The 23000-nt window shown below is 32.7% G+C and overlaps 1 protein-coding gene across 2 annotated transcripts in view; it reads left to right on the top strand.

The window, feature by feature from the left end:
• Positions 1-23000, top strand: part of NR3C2 (nuclear receptor subfamily 3 group C member 2) — a 377266-nt gene that overhangs the window by 256517 nt on the left and 97749 nt on the right. For both annotated transcript variants that reach the window (XM_051965553.1, XM_051965552.1), the window contains exon 4: positions 10161-10277. In XM_051965553.1, the coding sequence (XP_051821513.1) occupies positions 10161-10277 (117 nt within the window). The remainder of the gene's footprint in view (positions 1-10160; positions 10278-23000) is intronic.

Here is a 23000-nt window from a genome sequence, read left to right as displayed (position 1 = left end):
TTAACTTTAATCAGAACTCAATTTAAATAATTTAAGATATTTTAGACAGAGTGGCTGACTGAAATTTAATGTATTTTTTCTTATATCGTAAGATTACATTGACTTAGAGGTTGGCTATGTTGAAAGAGCATATCATTTTGAAATACTATATAATGCATTGATTTAATTTTAAATAGGGTAAATATATTCATTATAAAATATTATAAATCTTGAAATGGAAAACTGATTTTAATCTTTAAGAGATATAGTATTAAACATTATCACTTTATTAAGGGCTAGTTTATATATCTTACAGTTTACTTTACTACTCAAAGAATTCCAAACCTGTTTTATGCTTTTCCTTTGACGTTTCTTAGCAATTAAAAGTCATGTTGAAATTATACTTTTTCCTCTTAGATGCCTTATGGACTAGCAAATAAAAGTGACTTACCAATACCATTTCCTAACTTTCCTCTAACATCATGGGATGTTTCAAATTAATTCTTCTACTTTATTGACTTAATAAATGTCATATTTTAAGAGGTTATCCATCATTTGGTTTCTTGATAATATATACTATTAAAATATTTTCAAACTATGCTTATTCTCTCCATCTAAACCAGGGGTTCTTACGCTGGACTTCCAAGGGCTTTCTGGATAAATATGAGAGAATCTGAATTTCAGCATAATTGGTTTCCTTTGTAATATTTTATTTTTGCACTTAAAATCACTATTCTGAGAATGGGCCCATAATGCTTCGCTAGGCTACCAAAGAATTCCTTGGTAAACTAAATGATAAGGATTCCCATCTACTCTCATTAATTTTTTTATTCTTTCCCTTGGTTACACATTGTATAATTATATAACTCAAAAATATTATACAGAGAGACTTGATGAATATATTCTCACGAAACAAAACTCTGTCTCTGGAAGATAGGCAATGATTTTTTTTCTAGCAGTAGCCTGAGGAAAAGTGGAGTGTGTTGTCAATCTAGAAAATCACCCTGATGACTGTTTGCTACTCATTTATTTTATTGTTATATGGAACACGCCCCTCTCTTTTTCAACTGAGCACAAGCATTAATTGGTCCTTTCCAGACTAGGAATATTTCTATTATTGCCCCAGTGACCAAACACTTCTTTGTTAGAAGACTAGCCTAACCACATTGGAGAGACATAACCATGTTGGCCACAGGGTAATTGTTTTTTAAGCCACTGCATTTTCAGGGAACATCCCCTGAGGCATAATGGTGTTGTCATTTGCTTTGAAGTGGTAAAATTAAAATTTTTATCAGCAAATTAAAAATCCTTTATATATTAAAATGTATATAAGGCATTGTGCTAAAAGTTGGTAATAGCCTAGTATAGTAGCCATGGTCTTTTAGATTTAGAATATTCAGCCACTATTACACCATGACTTCTCTTTAATGTTATTTGATGTTGACCTTAGTGTAGGAACACAATCAATAGCTTTGCTTTATTTTTAGTAAATTGAAGAAATTGCTACATGGGTTGTCTTTTTTTATTCAATAATACTTTAAACTCACTACTTATGGCTTAGAAGTTGCTTTTCTCTCTTCACAATAATTATTTATTAGCACTATGTAGACAGTCTTATCAAGGAGACAAAGATGACTAACTATAAGATCCCCAAGTAAAAAGTAGAGCGATGACTTTAAAATTGGTTAAACCAATTCTCTCATTAAAATGACTGAAATAACAGTTAATTCAAAGTAAACCTCTTAATGATGGAATTAGATAAACAATACTAAATTGCTTTATATTTGCCCATTTTGTGAGTGAAAAAACCCTGAATCATCTGAAAAATGGTTGGTTCAGTCTCACTGTCTAGACATTACTGGTGTCTGACAAATGTTAGACACCATTATTTTGACAAATGGAATACAGAGCTGGGAAAAACAGGGCTATTTCTGGCCTTACAAGCTGTATTTTGTTTACCCCCATCCTACTTCATATGGTCATGATGTAAAGCATTAATTACTGTGCAATTCTTGCCTTCATATTCCTACAAGTGCAATCAGATCTTCTCACATCATTTCTAGATTTCCTTTGAATTAATTACCTAAATATTTATTGAGTATTTATAGGTATGTATAAGGTGTTTAATTGGTATGTCACACTGAAGCCAACAAGGCTTAGTGGTGCCCTTTGGATCTAGTTTAATGTTGGAATAAGTAAGCACAGCTGCTTTCTAAGCTGTTAAACTGAGTCTAACTCAGCCAACACAGTGGCATTGGGAAATTGGAGCAGCTATAAGAATTGGCAGTGAATAAGAGGAAAAAGGAACAGTTGAACTGAATTCAATAGAACAAATAGACAAAAAGTGATTTTAAAACCACCTTGATGTAAAGTTAAGATACCTGTTTAAGATAGCATTTTAAGGTTTACAGAGCACTCTTCTCACAGTCATTCACATTTTATAAATGAAGAAACTCAGATTTAGTAATTTATCTATAATAAAGGTCTTGTTGGTGTTGTTTGACTCCCATTCTCCAAGATAACTATGACATCAGGGAGAAGATGCTGGGACATGCAGGTGAATGGGACTTAAGTGAGGGAGGACTGTACAAGGTCACCTGCCTCACCTTCCCCTCCAGAGCCAGATATAGATCAGAACAATGGAGATGGCCCTGGATGCAGTGGGAGACCTTGGACTTTGCTGCATCCATTCAGTGATTAAGGCTACAAAGCAATTGTGGCAGAAAATCTCTTTCACCTAGTTAAAAAATTTGAATAAATAAATGAATGAATGAATCTATACTCAGTCTCCCTTCCCTACTGTATAACTGTTAGAATGATTCTGAAAGTTTATAAGGTGGGTATTACTTAACTTCCTGACCAATTCATTCATCTCTCTCACAAGATACAATGTAGATTGGTGTGATTAATATTGCTATCCAGTGCTTCAAGCTGTATCGAGAGTAGGAGTTCTTGATTCAGATCCTGCCTTTAACACTTATTAGTTATATGACCATAGACAAATCACTTAAGTTCTTAGAACCTCAGTTTCCTTATCTGTAAAATGTATATGCCTCTATTATCTTCATTATAGGGTTTTTGAGAGGCTCAAATGAGATATTCTATATGTAGTTGTACTTTATAAATTTTTAAAATACTGTACAATTATCTATCAGAATTTCTGAACATTATTTGAGGTGGTTGCTATGTCGGAGAACATTTCAATCATCAGCCTTTGGGAAAGGGAATAATACCTTTTAGCCACCAGCCACTACTATTACCAAGGGGTTTGAGGAGAACCCCCATATTCATTTTTGCATCTTAGGTTGTAGTCTTCTACCCATCTAACATAAGTTATTATACAAAGAAGCACTATATAAAGGTTAGTTATTATTATAGTTATTTTATTATTCTGTTCCTGCACCCCACTAATAACTAGTACCAAAAGTGAAAACATATTCACATCAGCACATACAGAGATAGGTGACATAATGCATCAGAAAGATCTGAGTTTTTGAATACTGCTTTGGACTCTTCATTAGCCGTGTGATCCTGGCAAGTATCAATCTCTCTGTGACTAAGTTTCTTAAATGTGAAATGAGGATAATAATAGTACCTACTTCACAGAGTTTTTGTGGAGATCAAATGAGTGAATTTGTAAAGAACTTTGTAAGCTTTAAACTATATAAAATGCTAACTATACTTTTCTTCCTTCCCCAACCCTTACATATATTCTGTTTACAGAAGAAAATCTTTCATTAAGCATATTTAAAAATTAGGGGTAGGAAAAGATTTAAAATTATTTTTCTAAAAGATTATAATTTTCATTTGATTGAAAAGTTATTTTATGCCAATGAATATATTACAATTCTTTTTAAGCCTAAGTTCTAAATCTTTTCTGTTTCATGCATCACTTTGACATTCTGGCAAAGCCTGTGGACTCTGTTCCAGAATAATGTTTTTAAATACATCTAATAAAATACATATATTACAAGGGAATCCAATTAAATTGAACATTAGCAAAATATTTTAATCAAGTTTACAGAACCCAGGTAAACAGTCTTTTTCCCTAGATGATAGATATGCAGAATAGTTGGACAGACAACATGTATCAAATATTATGGCCTGATGAAAACTTAAGGCCTGAATTTTTAAGGTCATATTTTCAATGATTCTGTGGTTTGAGTTCTTTTTCACTGATAGTTGGTATTTTAGCCATTTGAAACATAACACTTTGTTTAAAGTTTACAATATATCTATCTAAGTATATATACATAACAGATTGTGTGTGTATATATATATTTCAGTGCTGTAATCTGAGAAGTATTTTAAGGCAAGTAATTTCTTTAATCTGTGACCATCTTTCCAAGCAAAGACTATAGTGCATGCCTCTAAATTCTTTTTCTCAGAGCTTTGTGATTCTTAGCTTCTTATGCAGGGATAAGTATGTATTCCTGTATAGAAAAAGCTGCCCCTCCCCTCAACCATTAATCCAAGTTTCACTTAACCCACTGGGGATTATTTTTTAGACAACTTTGGACTTATTTAATACTATGATTTAATCAGTATAGTATCTTCTTGGTTGTTTTTTCAATCCTAGGTCTCAGAATATTGTAGTTAGAAAGGATTATAGAGATTATTTAGGCCCTTATTTTTTTAAATGAAGAAATCTAGTCCCAGGGACACCTCAATCTGATCAGTAACAGAGGCAGTTAGGATTTAGGACATTTGGGGATGCCATCTTGAGACCAATCTCCCTATTACTGCCACTGTTGATGAGCCATGATTTTGTCATTGTTCTTGTGGGTCTCTCATGGTCTAAGCATCTTGTGATTGTTTAATACCTTACATTTCCTTAATTGTAATGACTTAAATTCTCTTAGATAGCTGAGGTCTTGATACAGTGACATAGAATGTTCTTAGCACATTAAATGAGTGAATACCATTTAATGTTCTGGGACTTAACTGTTTCCACCTGAAAAATTTTCCTTGTTCCTTGATGGTTTTCCTTGTTGCATTCCATAATAAATATTCCCAAGGTTAAATACCTGGTGCATCTTGCCTTTGTGAAATATTTTGTTTTCCTTGTACTCTTGTATACAAAATGGCTTGTAATATTTAATTATCTTGACTTACTTTTTCAACTTCAACTTTAGTAACGTAAAAGATATCAAAATAAACAATACTACTTCAAAACAACAAGACTGTTCATGTGAAAATTCCATTTTAGACCACTTGGAAAAAACTTTTGAAAAAATGTCAAATGTTGACTTCTAAAATGAATCTTGTGATCAGTAAAAGCCTAAATGATAAAAAAAAAATTAGTTTAAAGCAAAGCAATGTATATCTCTAAAAGATGTATTTTTCATGTCTCAAGCTTACTCATAAACCTCAGTAGCAGGGATCATTGTTCATTACTTTTATTATGGGCAGACTGGTTTAAACCGAGCAGAGGAAGTTAATTATCAAATGTTTTAGTTGGCTCTAACAATGAATAACTACTTCTTGTCAGAGACTCACTTACTACATGGGTAGTGTTCTTGATAAGGGGGGTGCAGGAGGTGGGTGTTGGGATACAGAAGACGGGAAATTGTCCATCAGAATCTGCACTGCTGAATTCAACAGGACTGCTTTCATTTGTTCCCCAGGTTGTTCGAACCAGTTCAAGAGCAGTTAAATAAGGTTATGTAATTGACATGTGATGTAGCCCAAAATAGTGACTGCAAACATAGGCTGCTGTTGCTGGGCAGTTGTCAACTATTTTAAAAAATCCTTTAGCAGCACAACAAATGGACTTTTAAAAATGAAAAGGAAATATGAACTAATTTTTAAAGGTTTGATAAAACTGCATTTCTTACTCTGAAATCTTTTAGAAGCAAGAATGTTTGTTCCATACTTTAATTGTAATCTTGTTTAGTATTTTATGGATTACCTGGTGAAGAGATCCTCCTAAAAAAAAACACTAAACAATCTCAACTTTTGATTCCTTATAAAAAGTATAATCCCCCCATCTATATGAATTATTTTGGGTTTTGATGTTAGCATGTAACTTATAATGTATGATAAATTTCACAAAATACACAAAATTTAATTGATAGCATTAGATTCTAAAACTTTAAATGTGTTAACATATTTTTCATTTAGCATCTTGCAAAACAGTGATCTGGGGAAATAATTACATTTCACACAATCTAGTAACCATGAAAGTAAGGCTTTAGATGACAGTTGATAAGATATAATGCTTAAAATTCTTTGGCAAGGTTACTCCAGAGGAAAGAAAACAGTAGAGTACTTTAACAGGAAAAAAAAAAGACTAGAAAGATGATTTTATATCACCAAATGAGACCTAATATTTAAGACCTCCACAGTTCCTGGGATCACAACATTATCCTGGGTCACCAAAGCTCCAAGAACTCCACTAATAGGGAAATAACTTATTGATTTTTGATGCCACAAAGACCTGGTAGTCAATCAATCAATGAGCCAAACAGTTAATTAAGTTCTTACTATATGGCAGGGATTGTACTAAGTGTTGAGAATAAAATTACTGAAAGAATCCCTGCCTTCAAGGAGCTTTTATTCCATTGCTTTAGGAGAATATGCATGAAATTGGGATTTCTCGATCTCAGCTTGAAGACTGAGGACAAAGTTAGGACCTAAATCATAGACACTCAGGATTAGAAAGAACATCAAAGTTTTGAAGCAAAAATGTACCTGAGGAAGAATAGTCTTATGATATCTTTAACCTGATCATCTATTTTCTTCCGTTGAGATTTTTTTAGAAATAAAGGATGCTCAGTGACTCACAAGGCAGCCCATTATACTCTTGGACAGCTCTCATGGTTCAGAAACTTTTTTTCATATTAAGTAGAAATCTCAAGATGAGATTTATACAATTTCCACCTATAGCTCCTTTTTCTGCCCTCCAGTATCAGATGTAATAAGAACAATCTCAGTTTCGAAGTGTACTGATTTTCCTCCTTTTCTTCCTCTGGCCTTCTTTCCACTTCTCCCTTTCTAACCAAGGTCTTTCTCTAAGATTCAGGACTCAGCCATCTCCTTTTTTTTTTCCCTCTATACTTTCTCCCTCAAGATGTTTGAATAGGAATTACAACCATTTGTTATATACATAGGAAGGTCTGGATTTGTATCTCTCAGGATTGAGATCTATGTGTGTATGTATATATAGACTTCTAAAGTCCAATAGGTTTTGGGCATGAATATCTATATTGGTGTGTATATGTGTATCACTAAAGTCCCAGTGTAGTGCCTTATGATGACATAGACATGAATTCAGGCTTTCAAAAGTGATGTGCACATAGAGGCTCTGGTCAGTACTGCCAAGCTGAAAGAGGCTCAGCCACAGATTTATGGTTATTTATTAATTATTATTAAAATTTATATTTTAATACGTGGAAAGTTTATGATCTAGAATTATGCTGAGAGTTCCTTCACCAGTGAGGTCCTGCTTTTTTTCAAGTACCAGCCAGAAGTATTGAGTGTTTGAGAGAAAGCAAAATATTATGGACATTATTAATCTTATAATCAGAGAGACTACTTGGAAATTCTGGCTTTAACATTTAATTTCTGGGTCAGCATGGGCAAATTAGTCAACCTCTTTTGAGACCATTCCTTGATCATTAAGATGGATTTTTATTAGATTTTGTAGTCATAACAGAGGAGGAAGAACATTGCAGGCCTGGGAGACAGGTGGAGAAAATGCCCAGAGATGAGAGATGGAACGGGACAGCCAGGAGGCTGTAATCGAATCAGACAATACCTGGTTGGTAGAGGATCTGTAAGAAGACTAGAAAGAAAGGAGGAGTCTGGCTTATGAAGAGCTCTGAACACCAAGCAGAATAGGAAATAATAAATGAAGGCACTGGAATTAAGGGTTGGAAAAGCTTCCTGTAGAAGGTGGGATTTTAATTGGGACTGAAAGAAAGCCAGGGAGGTCACTGATAGGAGCACAGCGGAATGAGAGCACCGCAGATTTGGAGGATAGCCTAAGAAAATGCCCAGAACTGAGAGATGGAGTATCTTGTTTGTAGACTAATCAAGAGACCAAGTTACTAGGTCACTAGTCACTAGTGTGACTAGTTAGTCACTAATCAGACAGTACTTGGCGGGGGAAGTAATCTCTAAGAATATTAGATATGTAGGAGACAGGTTTAATGAAAGGCTTTGATTTTTCTATTTTATTCTGGACGTAATTGGGAGCCACTGGAGTTTTTTGAGTAGAGGGGTAATATGTACAGATTTGAATTTTATGACAATCTTTTTGGTGGTTGAATGGAGAATCTGTTGGGGGTGGGAAGAGACTTAAGCCTATAGACTACCACCACTACCCAAGTAAGCTATTTCAAAAATTTTGGTATGAGGTAATGATGTCCTTCACGAGAAGGATACAAGAAGAAGAAAAGGGAACATATTTGAGAGATGTTGCAAGATGAAATCCACAGGCCATGACAACAGATTGGTTATGGGGAGTAAGAGATAGTCTAAGAAAAATTCCAATGAAACTCTGATTATAGATTATATAAACTCTTACAAAAGAGGAAACTGAGGCAGGCAGAGGAAGTAAGCTGAAAACGGGAATAGGATAAAGGTATCAGGCAAGGCATAGTAGAGAAAAGTCCTGTGAAAATGGGTTAGCGGAGTAGCGAGGGGAGAGATAAATGCTTTCTCATTTATTCACTGGTTCCTTCAGATGCTGCTTTATGAACATCAGCTAAAGTCATGTGCAATAAGTATAAGTAAAAAGTCATGAAAAGACTTGGTTGGAGAAAAGTTCATAAGAAAATACATAGTTGGTTGCAAGCTCAATAGAAACCAGCAGTTTAATCTATCAAAATAGTTAGTTAGGTGATAATCCCATTCTAATCATAATTTAGAGTTTCTTGTTTAGCAGAATGCCATGGTGACAAGTTTGAAGAAATAACAACAGAGTAAGGAGGCTTGTAGGCATATCATATGATTCATCAGTGGTTGAAAGTACTGAGAATGTTTAACCCGTAGAAGTAAAGAGTTAAGGAGCACATATATTTGAATAGCTAAGGGATTAAAATTTATTCTGTAGAGATAACAGAGAGATGCAGAGAACAAAATGAATTAGATGGTCCTGAGGTCTTCTAGCTCTGAAATTCTGTGTGTGTGTGTGTGGGGGGGGGTGGTTCCTTTTAAATTTTAGGCTCCAAATTCAATTCTTATAGCATCTGTGGTTTGGCTTGTCCTTGTAATACCTAATATTACTGTGTTAAAATTTTACACTTTATCCTGTAAGTCCTTGACTTAAAGTTTCAGCTCTAAGTCAGATGGAAAATCCCTAGGACCTTAATGACAAAGCAGATGTTAATGGGTCTTTGTTAATGTCATTTCCACTGATTCAATATAATTTTCTGATGTTTAATTATTTAAGAGGGTTAAGGACTTTGGTGGCAAGAACTTTCCTTTCTGGTTCTTCTGGCTATGGCATCTGCAAGGACAGTTTGCCAGGATGATAGACTCATACGTTGAGTTGGAAGTATTACTATGCCCAAAGCTTTCAGGTTTAGGATCCTATACTGTGTCCATTGAGTTTTGAGGGGAGATGGTGGGAGTCAAGGTCGGTTTTGGAATTTGACTTATCGGGTAGATATTGTGTCCTGTTATATACGGAAACTCAAACCCAGACTTGTTAGTTAGTAGGTTGTAGAGTGAGAGTTTGGACCCATGTCCTTTGCTTACCAACACCCCCCCCCCCAACTACAATTTCCACTGCCTCATGTTGCATCTCAATTCTACAAATATAAAGTTTTGTAAAGTATTTGTACATTTTTGTACATTTTATGTACATTTTATAGATAAAGAAACTGAAGCAGATAGGAGTCCTTACCAAGGGTAACAGAACTAATAAGTGTCTGAACCTGAATTTCAACTCAGGTATTTCTTTCTCTAGGACTAGTGCTCTGGCCCGTGGGTCACCAAAGCTGCCTTGGAGATCACATTATGGATGAAATATCCATATGGATACCATCCTTATGTTGTTCTACTTATTTTAGAAAAAGTTTTCAGGAATTGAGATAATATCTAATGGAAAGGAGTTTTTATGATTTGAATTCATTTGAATTGATTTTTGATTTAAAGTGGGAATCATTTTCAGTTGACTGAATGGAAATGCTTAACAAATTTTTTCATGATCTTTTTTTTTTTTCTTAATTCAGGGCAACACAATTACTTATGTGCTGGAAGAAATGATTGTATCATTGACAAAATTCGAAGGAAGAATTGTCCTGCCTGCAGACTTCAGAAATGTCTACAAGCTGGAATGAATTTAGGTGGTGAGTATTAACAGTTGTACATTTCAGTGTTAATAAGAAAAATGAATAATAATGATCTAGAGCTTCACATTTAATGTGCAAAAACAATACACAAAGGTTAAATAATCCTTTTTAAATTCTCAGTCATTTTGGGGAAATAGAAGTTTTATGTGTTTTTTTTACATGTGTAGAGTGAAAGTTTAGTAGAAATGATTGACAGTTTTAAGATCTGTTTGGCACAGTGACATTACCAGTGTTTATAGTATGAACAGTAAGCCTATTTTTTGAACTCATATGGTCTAAATTAAGCTAGTAAGTTTTTTAAAGTGCACACACATATATTACTTGTAGAAATGCAAACACATATATAGCACAAGACCTCTGCAATGCTTAAAACACATTTTAAGAAATTTTTTTTCAAATTGTATCAATAGCAGCTGTAAGGCTCAGGTACAGTTAGCTAAAACTGGACTTTGGATTAGTGCTTGATTTAAAATTCATATAATTTGATGTTGGTTGCTGTACGTGGCTTAGGTTTTGTGGTTTGGGTAATAGGTTTTACTAGAAAGGGTTTCATTTGACTCTGTGATTAAAAGTGAAGAGTGGGAAATGAGCTACATAGAAATTAATTTCTGAGAAAGTATTTTTCACATATATATTAGAATCTGCCCACTTTTCATTCAAGTACTTAGTAGATATGGAGCTTTTTATTTAAAAAGAAAAACCTATTTAGAGCTTAATGGGGGCTTTAAATATTATCTATTACTAATCTGCTCGTCTTGAAGATGGTAGTTAAAAGATGGAGCTTATGAAAGTTAAGAGTTACTCTTTGGTAACACAGACAAAAATTAACTTAATGTGAAGGTGATAAAATATATCATTGTGACTTTCCTAGTCTCTCTATTCTGAATTTATTTATTAAGCATGTTTTGTTTAGAATACATTCTTCTAAGCCTGAAATCCAGACACACAAAAGAGGATAGTTCCTGTCATCAAGGAATTTAGATATACTATTTTATAGATATAAGTAAATTGAAGAGAAAGTATGTGAGGAAATATAAGTAAATTCCAAGAGAAAGAGAAATACTAAAAGCTATAGGGTTCAAGAAAGACCACATAAAAATGGTTCCTGAGCTGGACAACAAGGAATGCTAAGAAGCAGAGGTGAGGTGGGGTGACATATCGGGGAGGGGGCAAGGTCTACAAAAGCACATAGAGCTCAAAATGTTGAGTTCAGAGAAGAATTTAGCAAGTAAATTAGTAAAGTTTAAAAAGTAAATTTGTGCAGAAACTTTGGTGACAGCAGCACTCCATAATTTAGTCATTCAACATCCTAGAAAAAAAAAATCTCCTCAATTGTAATTTTTCTTATACTAGTATAGATTAAAATCTATAGAGTCCTTCTTATCTATGAAGTTTTTGTACATAAGCTTCCTTAAATCCTTGATAGAAAAAAAATATCCAATGCACTGGATAGTCTGCCTTGACAGTAGGTAGACTTAAACATCTGGAGTCAGAAAGACACAAGTTCAAATATTTCCTCGACACTTAGCAACTGTGTGATCTCTTTAATTTCTGTCCATCTCTTTATCCATAAAACTGGGATAAAAATCACATTCATTTCTCAGAGTTATTGTAATGATAAGATAATATTTGTAAAGTTTTAAACTTATTAAGATAATAACAATTGCAACTGTTATTCTTAAAGTTATTATTTGTATATTATCCCCTTGATCTCATTTTGGGATCAGCCCACCTCCTTTTCATGTCACTTGTTAGTATCTTTATGTTAGCTCCAGTAACCAAATCTTCATTGGTTAAACATAACAACAACAATAATAGCTAGCATTTATTTATCACTTACTATGTGTCAGCCATTATGCTAAGCACTTTAAAAATAAATATTATCTTTTAGCCATCATTTAGTCCATCTGAAGATAGAAGCTTTTATTGTCCTTGCTTTACAGTTGAGGAAACTGAAGCCAAAAGTAGTAACTTGTCCTAAGTCATATATATAAGTGAGTTTCAGAAATCATATAAATTCAAAACTTCTTGACTTCAGGCACAGAATTCATGTTCCACTTAGCTGCTTCCATTTTGTACCTATTTGTATCCATCATGCATCCTTTCTTGTAATTTGGGTCATTTGTTATTTTTATTCTTCTGAAATTGTGATGGTTCATGTTTTGTAGTTATATAGCATTACCATGCAAATATTGGCAATAGATTGATAGATAAATGCATGAATGAATAAATGGATGGATGGATGGATGAATAGATAGCAAGGAGCAACTTAAAATCATGGAAAGCAATTTCTCAAATGCAATCCAACCTTTCTTCTTGCTGTTTAATTTTGAGGCGTCTGTAAAAGACACCCATACCAGCAGACTAAATAAATGGTCTGCCTTTCTATCTGCATGCTATAGTTTGAACCAGAAATGTCATACTCTTGGTCCATAGTCCACAAAATTCCCATGTGAGGCCTGAACCAGATTAAAATGTAATTGGAACATGTTTATCTATGTCTTGTATTTTTTATTGATGCTATTAATAAGTTAATTTGAGGCTAAGTGAATGTGGCCCCTCAGGGATTGATTTTTATTTGAGTTTGACACCACTTGTCTGAGCAATAGACAATTCTTCATTTCTTGATTTTTCTCTATGCACATATACACAAACACAGCCACAGCCACACATGTACACGCATACATACACATATATATACACATATGTCTGTCTATATTTATGTCTATGTATGTATATATAGTATCTGCATTATATATGTGTATATATAAATATACACACTATCCTGATTTCTTGAGTGATCACAGATTTCATTTAATATGCTCTTTTGTATTCAGTTCTATAAAATATCTAAAAATATTTTCTTTGTTCCTATGAACATGAATTATTCTGAGTATTTAAAATGAGAGAATATTTGGAATATTCTTTTTAAAAGACACTATGTCTTTATTATGGGTCATAGCCTATTTAAACTTCATATTATATACAGAAATTCTTTAGAATTTGAAAATAGTAACAATTCTATTGTGATGTTACAGTGTTTTCTAGTGTAGTGTCTATGGTAATAAAATTCAGTCATGCTGAAGACCTATTTCTCCTTTGTCTATTGCTTATGTTGATGACAGTAATTCAGTAATATGCTTGTGTTGGTGGAAGTGTAATTTAAAAAATATTTTATAGAAAGCTTTTGGTATATTTTGTTACTTCACCTTTATTATTTTTAGTTTGTGCTTAGAGGACAAAAATTGTTGAAAGTAGTGAAATAAAGTTAATTTTTTAATATGGAGTTTTTGACAGTTTTGTTTTTTAAAAAATGTAGATTAGATTTCCCTTCTAATCCCATTTGAATATTGCATCACAGTCTCTACATTAGCCTAGGCAGAGATTTCCTCTTGAAAGATTTGTTTTGGTCTGGCTCGTATCACTCTTGGTTATAGGCCATAGATGGGAAATGAGTATTTTATTTCAAATGGCTTTTCTTAGTGGTTCAAGAGAGAGGACAAGATAAATATAAAACTTTCTTTTCTGAGCTTGAAGTGGTTAAGACATTGAAGTGCTGTTCTCATCAATGTCTTCATTGACTACCGCCCTCTTGCCTTCCAACTTAAAACATATTCTCCTTAACTGTCTACCACCTTGATTCTGATGAGTGAGGAAGAATTAAGCAGAGAGAAAAGAAAGGCATATTATGTTATGAAGCTTTTTAATAAGTATACATACATTACATAATATATTTGTATGAGTAAACAATAAGCATGTGTCATAGACTCCTCAGATGAATATTTTAATGCATAAAACAAAATATGGAGTATTACAAAGGAAACCAATTATGTTGAAATATAGTATTAAAAATATCGTAAAAGAATGTGTTCATGTGCCCAAAGGGCTTTAAAGATGTGCATGCCCCTTGATCCAGCATTACCAGTAGTAGGCCCGTATCTCAAAGAGATTTAAAAAGGGGAGGGACTTATATGTACCAGGATATTTATAGCCACTTTTTTGTGGCCGTTCAGAATTGGAAATTGAGGGTATGCCTATTAATTGAGGAATGGCAGAAAAAGCTGTGGTGTATGATTGTGATGAAATGGTATTGTGCTATAAGAAATGATGAGCAGGCAAATTTCAGAAAAACTTCAACCATCTTAGATAAACTCATACAGAGTGAATTGAGCAAAACCAAAAACAATATTGTTTGTTGATCAACAGTGAATGAGTTAGCTATTCTCAGCAATACCAAGACAATTCATGATGAAAAATGCTATCCAGTTTCAGAAAAAGAACTGATGAATAAACATGCTGGTTTTTTTCTATCTTTCTGTTTTACTATTCTTTCACAAAATGACTAATAGGGAAATATGTTTTATATGATTGTACATGTATAGCTATATCAGATTGCTTACCATCTTTGAGGTGAGAGGAGGAGAAAGAGGGAAGTAGAGAATTTGGAATTCAAAATTTAACGAAAAATAAATGTTAAAAATTATTCTTACATGTAATTGGGTGGAAATTTTTTATTTCAAGTTCACAGACCCTGGATTAAGAAACCCCACCTTTCAGTAACATTGGACCTTCTTATGAAAATTTCATGTTATCTAATTTAAGCCTTATCTAATAGAGTGAAGCATTGCATTTTCACATGTAAAAGCCCTTCAGTCTGATAACACCTACATCTCCAACCTTATAAAGCAGGTTCTAATGAACTACAAGTATTCAGATGAAACTCCAAGTGTTGCCCCAAATTAGTTTATGCTTTTCTTCTCACTGCTTTTGTTTATACTTTTCCATATTCTAGAATTTCCCTTTCTACCTCCCCCCAATTCCTATTGATTCTTTAAAGCCTGACTCAAATTCCAATCTACTTCATGGACAGTTCCCTGATCTTTCCTGTAGTGGCAAAAACATCTTCCCCCTCCCTCTTTAGGGAAGGGAAAGAGGGCATTTATAATGTTTTAGGCACTTTGTTAAGTTCTTTTATAAATATTCTCTCATCTAATCCTTAGACTCAACATATTACTTTACACTCCTCTAACATACTCATCATGTATTATTTAGTGGTTACCTATATAAATATTTTTCTGTTGGAGTATAACCTCTTTGAGGGTAGGGCATATGTCTTATCTCTACTAGGATCAAACTAAGTACATGGCAGATTAATAAGTAATAATACTTAACAAATATATTTTGAATAAATGAATCAGTGGCTTACCTCTTAAGAGACTCATAAACAATTGCAGGGACAAAAAAATAAGAACATCATAAACAAAGCAGTGAATTGAAAAGAAATGTGTTAACTGAAGAAAAGTACCTCTGTGTTAGCCTGAAATTGTTGGTGTGGCAAGTTTTTGTTAAAAAAAAAAAAAAAAATCCTTCTTATAAAGGAAAGCATAGGTTGGTCCCTAGAGAAAAGCTTTATTTAATGGTAAAAAGCCAGTCAAAGACACGTTTTTTCTTATCTTAAAATTCACTTAAGGAAATCCTTCAGTAGTCTGTGGTATCTGTGGGTGTTTAAAAAACCCAAATGTAGTGATTTTTATGAATAAGTCCCCATTCTTTAGTTAGTTTCCTCTTTCCTAACCCCACCCTCAAGCCTGTGGGCTTAAAATAAATAAAATCTCAGAGTAGTCATGCTTAAATAGCATCTAGGATAGAGAGCACAAAATAGAAAATATAACTTTTATACAGAACTAGAAAACTTTATGCTTTCAGTTTCCAAAAGCACAATTGGAAAAATTGTGTCACATTGATACAAATCAAACATATTGCTTCAACATGATATACATAAAAAATGTGAACTACCTTGTAATTAAGCATTAACAAAGTACAACCAGTAGTGACTTTCCATGTGATTTGCAATGTGACTTTCTGGAAAGCTTTACATTGACAAGATAGTCAAGTGTAACGTCTGAAAGACAATTGTGGTTTTAAATCATGAGAGAGAAGGTTTCAAGGATCAGGTTGTTGTTTTTTTTTAATTCCTTTAAATAGTATAGACTCATTTTCAATATTATTCTAAAATCATGAAAATAATGCAAAATGACAGAAACTAATCATGCAAATTAGTAGTCATTTATTTACCGGAAGAGTCTTCAATGACTGAAATTCAGTTCCTGTTATCTCACCTTCCAGCTCTTTGTCTTCATTCCAGATTTAAGCACAGTTGTCAATTCCTCTATAAAGCCTTCCCTGGGCCCCACATTTGTTAATATTTCCCCTGCTTCATTTTTTCTTGTATTTTACTTATCCAAATACATACTGTTCTCCTTTGAATTAAAGCTAGTCTCATATTTGAGGTAACCCAGTAGGAAGATGAGATCCAAGGGGTTTTTTGGGGGGGTTTTTCCTATTCCTTTTGTGTCTCTATTTTATCTGTCTCTCTGTGTGGGTCTCTGTGTCTGTTTCTCTGTGTACACACATGTTGTATGTGTGTGTGTACACTTTATGTGTGTACATATGATCTCTACTTTCTACATATGTACATATGGATAAAACAGCTTGTTTAAATCATTTTTGTAAGTTTCTTCCAATTTTTTTTCTTGTTTACAATCCTATTTTCATCCTTGAAAGCTCAAGTTGACTTTGTTGAGCTGCTAGTTTAACATTTCTTTAGCCAGGTTTTGCTCTTCACTGTTTCGCTTAGCTTTATCTATGAGCTGATACTACTCATTGTCTTCCATCATCCTTGTAGATAATATTTTATAAATGAGTTTATATTCTGATCTGATGTTACCCTTGGCAGCCATCTCTGTTTGGCTAGTAAGTAAGATGTTTAGTGACTAAGGCATGTTCTAGGTTCAGTGTTGTAGCAATTAATTTATCTGGCTTAAACCTCTTAATGAAATTAATATTGATGCTTGTCATTTCTCTTGGCCATTTCCCAATTTTGATTTTCAGTTACCTCTTTAGATAATTAAAGGTTAGTTTGACTCAATTTGTTGCTTTTATTGTTTTCTTATTGCTACTATTCTTGCTAATTGCTTTTTAAAAACATTTTCTTCTACTAATCAGAGTTTAAGAAAAAGGGACCTACAGAATATCAGTATCTACTGATCTATATGTTTATATCCCATGTGTACAAAATCTTTGAGAATCATCTATGTAAGAATCAAAGATATCCTGGATATTAGTAGAGAAGAAACAGTATTTCACTAGTGATAGTAAATAATGGGCATCTTAACTATTTCACATTATCAAAAAAAAAAAATTATGAAAACACAAAATCCCACTGTACTTTGGTTTGTTGACTATGAAAAAGCATTTGACTCATTTCAGCAAAATGCTGACTTACAAGCTCTTATATTAGAAATTGTCTCCGAAATGGACAGAGATAGATGGGATATAAATCATTGAAAGGAATTCCCAGGTTCATGCAATGACTTCCATTTGAGTATATCCCCAGTACTTAGCAGATTTTTACACTGATGTCTAATACATTTGTGGAATTGAGAGTATAGGTCTTGACGTAAATTTACACATTATTTATTATAAATCCTTCATTTGTCATATGTGGAAACTTGGGTCAAAAGTGATAAGCAACTTGACTGAAGTCTTCTAAAATCCAGATTTTTCCTGAGCATTTTAATTAAGAAACGCTCAAGTGAATCCGAAAGGATGTGAAAAAAATGCTAAGTCTGGAATCAACATTTCCATGAAATCAGTTTGTTAGAAATAAGTAAGCTGAATAGGCAGGTTCTGGTTATTGGTATCACTCATTTGATGGGCATTGCCCAGCCTTATGTTCTAGGGCTTACGAAGCAGCACCAGCAAATTCCATGCTTATTTTCTCAGTTCCCAAAGATTAGAAAATGGGAGATGGGCTTTAGTATACCTTCATGTTCTAGGTTCTTTATCATACAGTTGTGGATTGAGTTATTTTCCCCCTTTTTTCCATTCTGTGTGCTAACATGGGTGACCTTGTGATATGTACTAGTGGTCTGCAGAAATAATAATCAGAAAAATTACTGAAAGATCAATATATTCCATCAGTGCTGGAAGTATTAAATCCATTTTTGAGGCTTGTTTGTTTTTCCAGGCTGAACAACATCTCATTTATAAATTTATGACATCAGCCAATGTCAACAGTTAGATTCTTTATTCTCATAATAGTGGGCCTATCCTCTCCTTATTTTACTCATAATCCAATGTAGCCTTTTTTAAAGGCTCATTGTTGCTGTTCATAGCATTTTTTGCAAGCTTCCTTAGCAATTTGAAAATAACTATGGATTCAATATATAAGATCTGAATTTAGCAAAAGATGTTCTATATAACCTTTTAAATGCCCCCTCCCTTTCTTTATCAAAATAATTTGAAATTATGTCATCAGCAAAATCAGCTTCTCTGTTAAGGACTTGGGCTGCGTTATCATACTTGTCTTTTTCTCCGAATTTGTGATCTTTTCTCCTAAAGCCTAGAGTACACACATCAGCCCATGCCTGATATGTCTCTCTTAATATAAATTCTAAGCCACCAGAGCCAATTTCTCCCAAGGTTGCTGTTTTATCAATTTGAACTACCACTTCCTCTTTGTTGGTCAGGTCAGCAATTTCCTACAAAGTGTTCTCTGTCTTATGAAAAATGAAATTATTAGCAGGGCTCTGTCCATTGTCTTTTCTTAGAACATCCTTTAGGGGTTGCCCCAGGAAAATCCTCTGAATTAACTTCATAGAACTATCATAATTAGGTTTAAGGTGGAAGGGCAGGGCAAGGAAGGAAGGCCACTAATGTCTAGAATTTTTAAATATCTGTTCAAGATTTATTTAAGGAAAAGTTTTTTTTATATTTGGTTTTTTAACCATCTTTCTTATTTCTCAAATTGGTCTAATTTGCAATTGAAAAAATAGTCCTCAGTTTCATCTCTTCCATTTAAATTTAGATCATAAAATAGATTACATTAGGAAATTAAACAGAATAAATGTAAATACTAATGAGAAATTAAACATTAATTAGCTTAGGAAATTGGCATATGATTGTATGCTCATTTTTTTTTACTTTAAAATTTAAAAAGGCTCGCCCACTTAGTTGAAAAGCATTGACTCTATTCCGTAGGCTTTTTATATTCTCATCTTCAAGAAGCAAATGTGATATGTGAAGAGTAGAAAGAACTCTGGGATAGCTGAGTGCATTCTGTTGCCTTGAAGTCACTTTTCTCATCTGTAATAGCAAGACAAATATTTATTTGGATTATCATATGGTTCTCTGTTGAGAATGAAATGCCAATGCATTTAAAAATAGCTTGAAAATTGGAAAATATTATATACATAAAAAGTATTATCATCTTCATTGGAACTTATTGAGCACATATGTAAAATACAAGAAAGAATACTTATCCTGGAAATATATTTTAACTAATTATAAAAGATTTTAAGCCTTCTGAACTATTTGGTTGATCACTCCTAAACTATTCAGTTTCTCTTCTGGTTTGGTCTATCAGTTTTATAACTTGTTAGCACATTAGATTAGAAAGCCCCTGTTTTTGACAGCCTGAGGAAGTTGGCAGAGTACATGAACTATGAATCCATCAGTATTTCTCATGTTCAAAACATCACCAGACCACAGTTTTCTCATCATACATTTCTTTGATGACATTTTTTATTCCTCTTTAAGTCTGTAATTTGTTGTAATATATCACAGTATATTCACACCCATCATGTACCATGTAAGTGATGCTCATTTTCAGTTCTTTGGATTCCATAGTGTTTCAAGTCTTACATCTATTCTCTCACATGTGAATAATATTAATATTAAAAAGTGTTTTTTTTTTTGTTTCTAGGAGAAATTTGTGGTCATTAAAAAACCATTGCATTTTCCATAAGTAATTCAAGCCAATCTCCTTGCCTTCTTTTTTTTTTTTTTTAAGGAGGGAGCGGGGAGTCCCAAACAGATATTACTCAACTATTTTAATGAAAACCAAAAATATTCAGTTGTGTCCTCTAATTCAGTTCATTGTTTATAGAATTAGGGAAAGGGAATAGTTTCCTATCTTTTTATTATTTGCCAGTGAAATTGGTTGAACTATTGGATCTCTGCTTTAATCATTTATTGGAATAATATTTTTAGAGCAATACCACTATCAGTCTAGACTTATACTTATTTTAGGATTTTCATTTTGTTTTGTTTTTTATTTTAGTATTTTGGATTTTAAAGTTTAATTGCTTGTTTGGCACCACAATATTTATGTTCATTATCTTTAGTTGGTAGTTATCATCTTGTATTTATTGTTCTAAATTCCAGGTATAAGGCTTTCATTTTTATTCCCCAAAGGAATTTTTATTGGAATTAATTTAAAATGTTAATGAAAAAGAGGTGAAAATTATTGAGTTTGGGGGTTATATTTGTTATTTGCAATATTGTTACTATGGTTGGTTAAAGTTAACAAAAAGTAGATTGGGAATATCTTAAGTATTAAGTATTCTAAAGGTGCTCAAAGAAACACTGAATGACCATGTAATCATAGGAGATGTTTCCAAAGGGATTCCTGTTTTCATTCTGAATTGAACTAGATGATCCTGTGATTTCTTCTAATCCTACAATTTTCAAATTTCAGAAATTGCAGTATTTAATCTCTGGATTTTTTTAAATCTAATCTAATAAAAACCAAACTCATTTGAAGGAACTCCAAATAAAGTACTTTTAGCAAACATAGTAGAATGTAATCTTTTCCATTTGTGTATAACTGAAAAAGTCTTACTAGAGTCAGTCAAATTACTTTTCACCATTTTAATAATAGTGATTGTTTATACTTTTAAATTAATTGGAACAGAAAAGCCAGTTAAGGAGGAGGAGTTACCTGCATGGGAAGAGGAGGTGGGGTACCAAAGAATGGGCTGATAGTGATTTACTTTCTTTGCCTGTTATGGAATCAGATCTTCCTTCTTCACTAAGAAAATAAAAAAACAAGAGGAAGAAAAGAAGTCAATAACTGCATCTTTATATGAATTAGAATATTCTTAATAACATTAATTATAAACCCTTAGACACTTGATTTCACTGCACAATGTGAGAATGAATAAATACAGAAAGATAAATTGTGGAAACATCTCCCAGGTCCTTGTGGAAAACTGGCTGCTGACAGAATCGGTATCATTTCTTTGGTTAGTGCTAAAAATTCTTTTCATATTACACATTCATTTAAAATACTGTCAGAAGTCAGTTTCTATTGGGATTGATGAAAGTTCACAGACTGCTTGATATATTAAAAATAGAAATGGTCAAATCACAGTGTCATATTTACTACTTTTCCTGAAATACCAAATGAGGAAATAATCCTTATGCATTTAGTAATTTTTCATTCAAATTCCTTATCCAGAAAAGTTTCATTTTGATTTTAAGAGGAAACCACTAATTAGCATGTGGTATATAGTTCCTTATGGGGGAGGAGTATCCTAGAAAGCTGTTATAAGCTAATGTATTCTACATTTTCATTCCCGACCTACACATCTTTATAAATTTGTCCTTAGAAATTAGTTTTTATTTGACACTCATGAATCATCCCCCAAACTCACCAGCTTTAAATGTCATTATAAGTAATGACTTTAAATATAACTGAAAAGCATTGTGGTTTTTATTGTGATCATTACAACTAATAAAATATTTTAAATGTTCCAAATGTCTTAGGAGCACAAAATATCAAAGATGAAGATGTAAGGTATGTCTTCAAGGAGTTTACAGTCTAGATTAAATAAAGATTAAAACAGACTTTTTTTCAATTAATTGCTTTTCTTCTGTTGAGTATGTATATTAAAATTATCCTGTTTCAAAATATTTCATAACATTATTAATTACAGTACAAAAACTCAGACTTTAAAGAATTTCAAAGTAAAAATAACTTTTTTTAAAAATAACTTCATGTTTGTCTATTCCACTCAATATTTATTAGACATCTGCTATTAGATAACCTCTTCTGTGATAAAGACTGCACAAGGTAGAATTATAACAAAAAATATGATGAAGGTGAAATCTAACAGAAGTAAGAAAACACTTTAGAAATATAAAATTATTTTGATTAAGTTTTGCAAAATGCTTTCATCAGAATGATATGAAGTAGGTGATACATCTAATGGAAACTCACGTTATAGAGGAGGATACTGAGGCCCAGAAAGATGAAGTAAATTTTTCATAGTCTTTCAATTATGTGTCCTGATCCAGGGGAAAGAATAAAGTATAGTTGTAGTTCAAAATCATTAGAAAGGAACATTCTTAATCCCATTCTTCTACATTTTAGGTAATCTGCTTTTATTCCATTTTAAAATTTTTTTTCTTTTATTCTCCCCCATTCTCTAAAATTTGTGTTTTTCTTATGATTAATGCCTCCTTAAATCTTCCTTCTCTACTCAGCCCCATCTCTCTTCTCCCTGCTTTAGTCTTTTTCTCTTTTTAGTTTAATACTATATTATGTATGTACTCAACTTTGGTTTAAATAAATTATCTAATACAGATGACTCATATTTACTTTTTCCCTCTTAACCTCTTTCTTCCATGTTTATGTAGTAAGAGTAATTTTTAGTAAGATAGTAATTTTAATTTCCCTTCCCTTCTTTTTTCCTTTAAATATTGCATTTTCTTTCCCTTTTTTCTCTTGAAAATATAAAAATGGCATTTTCCCAAGCTTTGCAATATTTTTTCCTTTATGATGCTCAAAAAGAGGGTTCTTAGGGGAAAATGATTTCTTTTCTTCTTTTATCATCATAAAGACTCTTCCAATTGCTCAAATGTATTTAATTTTAT

The sequence above is a fragment of the Antechinus flavipes genome, chromosome 6 (assembly GCF_016432865.1).
Source record: "Antechinus flavipes isolate AdamAnt ecotype Samford, QLD, Australia chromosome 6, AdamAnt_v2, whole genome shotgun sequence".
NCBI classification, from domain to species: domain Eukaryota; kingdom Metazoa; phylum Chordata; class Mammalia; order Dasyuromorphia; family Dasyuridae; genus Antechinus; species Antechinus flavipes.
This window is presented reverse-complemented; position numbering and strand designations above follow the sequence as displayed.